The sequence below is a fragment of the Pediculus humanus genome, genomic scaffold, assembly GCF_000006295.1.
Source record: "Pediculus humanus corporis 1103172107642 genomic scaffold, whole genome shotgun sequence".
NCBI lineage: Eukaryota > Metazoa > Arthropoda > Insecta > Psocodea > Pediculidae > Pediculus > Pediculus humanus.
The window spans coordinates 430,375-441,195 of NW_002987253.1; the positions used below are offsets into that span (position 1 = coordinate 430,375).

Below are 10,821 nucleotides of genomic sequence, written 5' to 3' on the forward strand. Positions count from 1 at the left end.
CTTTAAAATTGCCCGATAAAAAACTGATAGATCTTTACGAACAGGTAAAGACAAAACAAATTTTTATGTTACACTACTTATTTTAATATGTTACTCAAAGTTTAATATTTTTAGTCAAAGTATTTGTAATCACATACCTTTTTGTTAATTAAGGTTGTTTTAGAATTGATAGAACTTCGTGAGCTTGGAGCAGCAAGATCTTTATTGCGACAAACTGATCCAATGATTGTTTTGAAACAGCAAGAAGCTGAAAGATATATTCATTTGGAAAATTTATTGGCAAGGTCTTATTTTGATCCTCGTGAAGCTTATCCTGATGGTTCGAGTAAAGAAAAAAGAAGAGCAGCTATAGCTCAAGCTCTTGCTGGAGAGGTATCAGTTGTACCATCATCTAGGCTGTTGGCACTTCTTGGACAAGCATTGAAATGGCAACAACATCAAGGGCTATTACCTCCAGGTTTTACAATTTTCTCATAGCTCCTTCTGAAATTTTAAAAAAATAATTATTTATTTTTAAATTTTTTTTACTACTTTTTAGGTACAACTATCGATTTGTTTAGGGGAAAGGCTGCCATGAGAGATCAAGAAGATGAAAAATTCCCTACCCAATTATCAAAACAAATAAAATTCGGACAAAAATCTCATGTAGAATGTGCTAAATTTTCTCCAGATGGACAATATTTAATTACCGGGAGTTTTGATGGGTTTATCGAAGTTTGGAATTTCACAACTGGTAAAATTAGAAAAGATTTAAAATATCAAGCTCAGGTAGTTAATTAAATCATTTATTTAAACTTAAATTTTTACCGTTACACTTAATACAAATTTGACATTAAAAATAAATTTTCCAGGATAATTTTATGATGATGGAAGAAGCGGTTTTATGCATGTCTTTCAGTAGAGATTCTGAAATGTTAGCAACAGGTTCGCAAGAAGGAAAAATCAAAGTTTGGAGAATTCAAACTGGACAGTGTTTAAGAAAATTTGAAAAAGCACACACCAAAGGAATTACATGTTTACAATTTTCTAGAGACAATAGTCAAATTTTAAGTGCAAGTTTTGATACAACAATCAGAATACATGGCTTAAAATCTGGGAAAACATTAAAAGAATTTCGAGGGCATGCATCGTTTGTAAACGAAGTTGTTTTCACTCCCGATGGACATTATTTATTAAGTGCTTCATCTGATGGTACCGTCAAATACTGGAGCATAAAATCAACAGAATGTACAAACACATTTAAATCCCTCGGATCTGGAGATATTACAGTCAACACTATAATTCCACTACCTAAAAATCCTGAACATTTTGTAGTTTGCAGTCGTTCAAATACTGTTGTGATCATGAATATGCAAGGACAGGTACGATAAAATTTTTTATTTTATAATTCAATTAATAACTTTCATTCTTTAATTTCCAATTATTATTCGATAGATTGTTCGTTCGTTTTCAAGTGGAAAAAGAGAAGGTGGAGATTTTGTGTGTGCTACAATATCACCCAGAGGAGATTGGATTTATTGCGTTGGTGAAGATTTAGTCTTATATTGTTTTTCAACAGGTTCTGGAAAATTGGAAAGGACGTTAAATGTAAATTTTTTTTGTCAAAAAGTAGAATTTTCCCCATTTTCACAATGGAAAATCATCCTAAATTTTTTTTTCAGGTACACGAAAAAGCAGTTATAGGTTTAGCTCATCATCCTCATCAAAATTTATTATGTACATACAGTGAAGATGGACTTTTAAGATTATGGAAACCTTAAATCATTCATTTTTTTTTTTTTATAGAGACTACAACATTTATTATTCATTTGTAACTTGTGTATAAATATTCTTACAAACTGTATAAATTTTTAAAATTCGTGTCGTTTCATTGATATTGCTGAAAATTCATTCAGCAAAAAAAAAAAAGAATTTTAATTTAAAAACTTTACATACGAAAAAATAATCGGATAAATTTTTTTTTTTTTTTTTTTTTATAGATAATAAAACAAATTTAAATAATTATAACGGAAATAAATACTTTTATTTAAAGTCCAGGTGAATAATTATAACTGTTATTTTATCAGTGAGTAACATTGTAGTTTTATTTTTATTCAGCGAAATTACAAAAAAAAAAAAAAAAATGGGGGTCGAACGATAAGGGACTGCTTATACCATATGTTATCTACTATCGGTGGTGATTTTAAAAGTTCAATGAATTTTTTTTTTTTTTAATTTAACGCTTAAATTTAAACTTGACTGAAAAAATTATTTGCCCCTGGTACCAACCAATTAGTCAATTTTTTTTTTTTTTTTTTTTCCCCCCTTTTCTATTTTGACCGGTATTGATAAAAAGTCAATAAAATTGTATATAAGTAAATGTCAGTGTCGCATAAGGTCATTCTTTTGACAATCCGCAAACGATTGATTATATTTTATTTATTTAAAAAAATTAACCCACCGGTAAGTTGGTAAAAAAAAAAAAATTTTGAAAATTTTCCTTTTTTTTCTGAGTAAGGGAAAAAATTCTTTTTACATAAACTTATACTGACTGAACAGTAATTTGTGAATTTTTAATAAATTTTTATTTTCAGAAAAAAAAAAATGGAAACTATTAAGTTTTCTATTATTTTTTTTATTCTAACATTTTTAATAATTAATAATTTTACTAACGGAGCACTTACGACAAATTCTCGTTCATCTAATTCATGGGAAAATAATGTGTTGCAAGATGATGAAGATGTTGGAGAAGAAGATGAGGATCAAGATCTTACTCGAGATCATAAAGATGGTATAATTGACTTCGGTGAAGAACTCAGTGATTTACCATTAGGAATTCCCGAAGAAGTAATTTGAAAATTTTTTGTTAAACTTATTTAAATTTTAGAAAAATATTTATTTATTATTATTTTTTAGGAAAAGAAAGTACCAGGAGAACCTTTAACCCCAGAAGATTTTAAAAAGGCTAGAGGAATGGGTAAGGACCTAATTATTTTTGAAATTAGTTATGATATAATTTAAAATCGTGGTAAAAATATATTTTTTTGATTACAGAACATTCTGGACCGGTTATGGATGAAAATACACCTGATCCTATTCAAGCAGCAGGTTTGTTTGAGGGTGACATTGTTAATGTAAATTCATCGTATGGCCCAGCCAATGTAAGTTCTTAACGACTTAATGACTTTTTTAACTTGACTAATTATTAACGGCTTTAAAATATCATTTTAGGGTCGTAATGCCATCAGAGACATGAGTTTAAGATGGCCGGGAGGTGTCATACCTTATGTAATTACCGCTGAATTCGGTATGATATAATTATTAACGTTTATTATATAAAAGTAAGGCAAAAAATAATTGAAAGACATTTTAAATTTGTAGATGAACGAGAAAGAGCAGTGATTGCAGCAGCTTTTGACGACTACCAAACAAAAACTTGCATTCGATTCGTACCACGAACTACACAAAGTGATTACATTTACCTTCTCAAGGGATCTGGGTAATTCGTCTAAGACATTTAAATTATTATTTATTTTTAAAACTGTGTCCTAAATAGAAAATTTTGGAATGCAGATGCAGCAGTTTAGTGGGTAGAAACGGACAAAAACAACAAGTTTCATTGGGGCCAGGGTGTGTTTACAAAGGCGTAATTATTCACGAATTGATGCACGCTTGTGGTTTTTGGCACGAACAAAGTAGACCAGACAGAGATAATTACGTGTCTGTTTTATGGGACAACATCATACCTGGAATGGAATTTAATTTTAACAAATACGATTGGAATACGGTACAAGGGCTTGGTGTCTCTTACGATACCGGTAATATATTGTGTCATAATTAACGGCGTAATTTTTTAAATATTGATTTTAAAATTTACGGTTTTTATTATCAGGTTCTGTCATGCATTATACTAGAAACTCATTTTCTAAAGATGGACGATCTCCTACAATCGTTCCCTTAAGCGGAGACGGAGACTTTTTGGGACAGAGAATCGGTTTTAGCGAAAAAGATTTAATAAAACTTAACAAATTATACGAATGTTCTGGCGGTAGCGGAAATGAAATATCAGAAATAAAACCAACAGTACCAACAAGCGATTGTGAAGACAATCATGAATTGTGTGGCTTCTGGAGTAAACGGAATGAATGTTCCAAAAATCCAAACTGGATGTTGGTCAACTGCAAAAAGTCTTGCAACCAATGCTGTACGTTTACCGAATGCCTACGTTTGCTAATAAAAACCAGCAACTAATGAAAATTATTAATTATTTTTTGAATTTTTCCAGCTAAAAAATGTGAAAACTATAACAAGGAATGCGAAATGTGGGCTAGCATTGGTGAATGCACAAATAATCCATCTTACATGACTATTTACTGTGCCAGATCTTGCAACACTTGTGATATGGCTGGAAATCAGACTCTTATTACATCTGGGTCTTGTGTGGATAACAATGAATACTGTCCATCTTGGGCTGCTGACAATCAATGTGCTGTCAATCCTAATTACATGCTTTTCAACTGCCGACAATCTTGCAGACAGTGTTAAAAAAAAAAATTTTGACCTTTTTAAAATTATATCCCACCTATTTAATTTTTGTAATTTTATAAATTTTTCATACTTTTAATAAATTTATTTATTTTATTAAGTTTAAACAAGGCATTTTATCTTTTTATATAAAACAAATCTATCAATCTAGGAGCATTTATTATATAAATCCTAATTAAGTAATTATTTTAATAATGTCAACTAAAAGTAAAATTTTAAAATAGAAAAAAAAGACAGAAAAATAAAGAGCAAAAAATTTATTGTAACCAACCCACGCTAATTAAAGTCTTATCGGTCATTTAATAAATTGATTTTAACAGAATAATGGAGTTAAGTTCAATCAAAATAATATCAAAATAGATAAATGACAATTACTTAGGTCAAATAATAAATTTTACGACTTACTCTTATTTACTTGCTGTAATTCAACTCGTACATTTTTCGTAATTTAAAATGAAAAATATATCATTAAAATTATTATTAAAAAAACTTATTTTTCATTAAATAATTACATTAAGACACAAAGTTTTGTTAATAACTTCCGTCCGTATTCAAAAATAGACAAAAAAAACGTTATTTAATTGAAATTGACTAAAAATCCATAGAGTAAAAAAATTGCGTTTTTCAAAGAAGGCAGAATGAGATAAAAAAAATGCAATTAAAAGCAAAATTCTGGGGCCTTATTTTAAACGTGAAAAATTAATTTTTAATCTCACCGATAGGGAAAACAAATAACGTAGAAACCAAAAAAAAAAAAAAAGAATATTGAAGATTACGAAAGCGAAGCATGCGCAGAACTGATCTTATTTAAATAATAACCCGCACAACAATCTAGAAAACAATTTAAACGCGAGTGAAGAGGCCCCAGATAATTAATAAACGTTTCAAATAATAAGTATTAATTTTTTTTTTTTTTTTTTTTTAGTGTGTAACGATATTTTTTTTATTCGAAACATGTCGATAATTTAATAATAATATTATTAAATCGTTCGTGTGTGAAATTTAAAAAATAACAAAAAACATAATTTCAAATCGCAAATATTCGATTAAAGATTTTTCGTTATCTTTTTAAACTTTCGTTCGAGAACGAATTCAAAATTGTCAACGGTTTTTTTTTTTTGTTTAAAGTAAAGTGAGTTATCAAATCGACTTTTTTTTCTTATTGTAACGTTTTAAAACTACTTTTTTTTTTTTTTTCAAAAAAATATCTTTTTAACCTACGTTCCAATATAAATTAATTATTTTAACGATTAAATAATCTTGCAATTAATTAATTAATACCAATAATTTTTATCTTTATATATATCTCGTGACATAATTAATGTTCGAAATACGTAATCATTTTTAATTAAGTAAAAAAACCGTTAAAAATTAATTTTATTATCGAAAACCGATGAATTAATATAATTTATTTATATATAACGTACGCGAGAAAATTTTTCCGTCCTATTATACGTTTTAGTGTAAACAATTTATTATTATTATTATTATTATTATTATTATTTTCACATTTCCCCTCTCCCGCGTTTTTTCCGCGTTTGAGGTCATCCATTTAATTTTTGTATAATTTATCCATGTTTAAAGAAGAAGACCTTGTAATGTTTATGCATCATTTATTTCCAAATTAACTTTCGTGATAACTACAAACTTTTTTATTAGCTTTCAAATTATTTAAAAAATTAAAAATTAAAACAATTATTATTATTATTATGGTTTAAACTAATTTTTCACGTCGTCAAAGAAAATAAAAAGGAAAAAAAAATTCGAGTCGCAAAGGAATCCTTTTTGTGAATACGTGAAAAGCGCAGAATCCGATCGGAAAAAAGGCTAAAAAAAAAAGGCTTTCGTGCGTTATTCTATTTTCGGCTAAATAGATTTTTCCAACAAAAAGAACGCAATAGTAGTAATAATAATAATAATAATTTAATTGTATTTTTTGTCTTTTATTGATTTAAGTTTTTTTTTTTTGTGTGTAAAATGTAAATAAAGGAAGTTTTATCTTTTTTTTTTTTTTTTTTTTTTTCGTGTCGTATTTAAAATACAATAAGGAAAAAATTTTTATTTTATCAGTGTGTAAATACGCAAGTGCAAATTTTCTATAAAGAAAATGACGGAAGTTTCTACAATGCCGACAAGGGCAACAACGGATTCTAATAATGGCCCCCTTCAATTTCACAATGAAGAATCAAATGGTTTGGCATCATCACCAGGTAAATAAAAATATTTCAAAATATATATATATATTTTTTTTTTAAATTTGCGAAAAAAAAATTAACATTTTTCTGGCTTGTATTCAAATCCAATTTTTTCTTTTTTATGTTGACATTAAAATTATATTTTTGTCGTTTCGAACGTTTGCCATTGTTAATAATGTAATGAAAAATTTATTTTAAATTTAAATTCAAAATTTTTTTTTTAAATAATTTATATTTTAATTCGGTTAATCATCCAAATAATCTCATAGCTTATGAATTATTCAAAGAATTACGTAAACCAAAAAACAAAAAAAAAACGCATTAAAATTAAACAATTTTCAATTTTATTCATTACTCTAAAACCCCACCCGAGAATGGTAATAATAATAATAATATACATAACGACACAAACCGTTCCTTAATTTAAAGGCAGAGACATAAAAATGGGCTGAATTTTTTTTTTATTAAAGGACGTGAATGTAATAATAATAATAATAATAATAATAAATACGTAAAATTTTATAAGGGGAAAAGAATTATATTTTCCAACAGGAATTTTTAATCAAGAGACCCAAATTCAAATTCACGCATATTCGTCATTATTTTATTTAAATTATGTGTACCTTTTATTTTTTATACCTGCAAAAAGCCTTAAATCGAATCTATAATAATAATAATAATAATAATAATAATAATAATAATAATAATCTTCGGAAAATATTATAAATAGCACCACCGATATTCGAGTATTTGTCCCTAAGGAATCGGGTAGAGACCTGGGATAAATGCTTAACAACCCCGACAAATAAGAGCCTTGTCGTGTTTAAGAGTGACCATAATAATAATAATAATACGGTTTATTTAATAAGAAAATAATTTTTTTCTTTATAATTGTTTTGATAAAAACGATAGTTTATCATTTTCTTTTCGATAAGAAAAATTTTTAATTATTTATTTCGTATTCTTTTAAAAGAGGTCGTCACCCATATTTTCTGAAGTTGTTTTTTTTTTTTTTTTTTTTTTTACATAACCGTAACAAATATTATTATTATTGAAATGCTTCGATATATATTTTTTTTAACGGAAAATAAAATTTTCCAACGGTAATAAATTGTCAAGTTAATATATGTTCTTTTGTATTTTTTTTTTTGGAAGAGGGGAGAAGGAAAAATTTAACAAGTTAAATGATTGCAAAACGTTTTAAAAAAATTTTTTTTTTTTAAAATATTATTTAACATCACAAACACGTATTTTATCTTTTTTTTTTTTTTTTTGTTGAAAATTACAAAATTTTCCAGTTGTATAAAATTTTTTTTTTATTAATAATTTTAATTACCTGATAAGCCTTGGGTGACAAATATAAATGTAATTTTAAATAATTTATAACTACGAACGAATTGCGTATAATTTAAAATTTTTTTTAAATGCCTTTAAAACTATATCGTGTTGTGATAAAAATTTCCTTCTTCCCCACCTATTTGAGTTATTAACCGAAATAAAAATTAAATCTCCACATTATTCATTCTCTTAATTTAAATATTACAAAAAAAAAAAAAAAAAATAGAAAAGAACGTGCTTTACATTTGTTACGATTTCTTCTATTGTTTAACGGTTTTGTTTGTTTGTTTGTTTGTTTTCCGTTACAACTTTATTAAAAATTATTTTTTTTCTGATGCCACGAATAAAATAAAAATCATAAGGTCAATAATTTATTTATTAAATTAATCGAAATCGTTATAAAAATATCTATGAAAGACTTATTATTATTATTTTGATAAGAACGCTGATAAGAATCCTTACCGGGTAAATAATCGAACCAATATTTTAATAACTTATTAATTATTTAATTACATATGTTATTTGTTTTATAACAGTATTTTACAAAATTCACGGTATAAAATCTACGAATCGCTATTATTATTATTATTTTTTTTTTAAACAAAAAAACAATAAACAAACAATTTTTTTCCATAGAACAAAAAAAAAAAAAATAAAAAACTGTTACAGAAATTTTTTACGAGAATATTTTTCTATTGTTTAAATAAAAAAATTTTTTGACTCATATAATTAATAATAATTATTCAGTGGCGTATTAATTAATTTATTAAAGAGTAGCAGGATGATTATTTAAATAATTTAGTTTAGGTTTTCTTTCATTGTCAAGGACATAAATAAAAATTTACGTTTTCGTTAAATAAACTGGACTTTATCATAAAAAAAATTAAATTAGTTTTACTAACGATCGTTAAGGTGTTTTCGTTTGTACAATGTTTGTTTTACGAGTCCGACAACCTTTTCCGTTTGTTTGTATAATTAAAAAGTTTCTTTCGATCCCTCGAATTCGAATAAAAAAACTTTGTGTTGCGTACATTTTATATTAATATTAAAATTTTATTCATGGGTTTAACTTGGTACCATACAGAGTCAATCTTTTTTATATCAACCCCGATAATATTATTTATATATATTATTGCATGTTTCGTGTGAAATTTATTTTCTTTAAAAAAAAAAAAAAAAACAAAAAATTTTTTTTGTTTATTTATTTATTATTTATAATATTTATTAATTGTATTTTTCTAAACCGGATCCCCTAAAAAAAAACACTTTTTTCAAACGTCAATTTTTAATTTATTTTTTTTTGCTACCGTTTGTTAGGAATCCCAAAAAAAAAAAAATTTCTTAATCTTTTCATTTTCATTTTCCCCCCCTTCTCCCCTTCCCCCCAGAAATTGTTTTTATGCAAAATTTATTTTATTATCATTTAAACAAACAAAATTTTATTTATTTATTATGCGTGTGTTTGTCTCTTTTGTTATTTAAAACAATTATCGATATTCATTTCAAAATCGATTTATTTTAAATAATATTAATATATAAATAAAAATTATTAATGATGATGATGATGATGATGATGATATTCTCGGGCACGTTTTACGAATTTATCAAATCCTAACAGAAAATTGTTAACGAATTTTTTTTGTCGATAAAGTCATTTTAACTTTAAAAAAAACCAAATTAAAATTATTTTAAAAAAGTTTTTTTTTGTCATGTGACAATATTTTTTTTTTTTATAAACTTTCTTCGTACCAGGTACGGAAAAATACGATTTGGACCGTAACACAAATTTGCAATTATTATTATTATTACAATTTTTTTTTCTCGAGCAAAAAAATTTTTTTTTTTTACTTTTTCCCCCTTCGTTATTATTATTATTACAAATCGCGTGCATGAGATTTCAAATGAAAAAATGATGACAAAAAATTTAAAAATTAGTATTGTTTACCATTATTATTATTATTACTATTATTTAAAACGTTTAATTGTTTAAATTTAAAATAAATAAATAAATAAATAACAAATTAGTCCGACATAATTTGCGATTTACGTCTGAACGTTTATGTAATTTTTGAATTTTTTTTTTTTAATAAAATTTTACTAATTTTATTAAATAAAATAAAAGTTAATTTAATTTTTGCCTGTATCATTAAATAGTTTATTTTAAAAAAAGACGTTTAATTAAAAAAAAAAAAAAAAAACCGGGAAGATGGGGGGGGATTTAATTGGGTTACTAAAAGAAAAACTCCCCCAATTCACAAAACGCCCGAAAAAAAAAAAAAAAAAAAAAACAATGAGGGCAATCAATAAAGGAAATTTTTTTTTATAAACGAATAATAATCGTAGAGCATTCGCGATGTAATTTTGTCAGTTCGTGATAAGTTTTCAACAGATAAAAATTAATTTTTTTGGTTTTACTCTCTCTCTCTCTCTCTCATTTAAAAATCCGAGGAAATTTTTTTTTTTTTTTTTATAAATAAATTTTAGGTGAGTTTTTATTTAAACCTAAAAAAAAAAAAAAATGAGGGAAATATTTATTGTCGTACCTTAAAGGTATTTTTCTTATAACAATGTTTAAAAAATTTTTTTAAATTAAACGAGTGTAAACATTACGTAAGAATTTAAAAAAAACTCATGATATTTCACGCGATAATTTTTTTTAAACAATAAGCTAAACATTTAATTAAAAAAAGATCGTTCAACTTAATATGTTGTTGTTGCAACAACAACAACAACAACAAACAAAATCAAAAAAAAAAAAAAAAAT

The 10,821-nt window shown here is 25.5% G+C and overlaps 2 protein-coding genes across 2 annotated transcripts; both read left to right on the forward strand.

The window, feature by feature from the left end:
* Positions 1-222: 222 nt before the first annotated feature.
* Positions 223-1,760, forward strand: Phum_PHUM267350 (WD-repeat protein, putative; the record flags this gene model as incomplete). Its single annotated transcript, XM_002426614.1, has 5 exons — positions 223-457; positions 539-768; positions 852-1,361; positions 1,435-1,587; positions 1,662-1,760. 5 exons carry the CDS (start codon positions 223-225, stop codon positions 1,758-1,760), a joined length of 1,227 nt encoding a protein of 408 aa, XP_002426659.1.
* Positions 1,761-2,157: 397 nt separating this feature from the next.
* Phum_PHUM267360 (zinc metalloproteinase, putative) lies at positions 2,158-4,524 on the forward strand (the record flags this gene model as incomplete). The annotated part of the gene is made up of 9 exons (XM_002426615.1): positions 2,158-2,176; positions 2,657-2,826; positions 2,902-2,956; positions 3,034-3,140; positions 3,211-3,286; positions 3,361-3,478; positions 3,553-3,797; positions 3,872-4,183; positions 4,265-4,524. 9 exons carry the CDS (start codon positions 2,158-2,160, stop codon positions 4,522-4,524), a joined length of 1,362 nt encoding a protein of 453 aa, XP_002426660.1.
* Between the last annotated feature and the right edge of the window lie 6,297 nt (positions 4,525-10,821).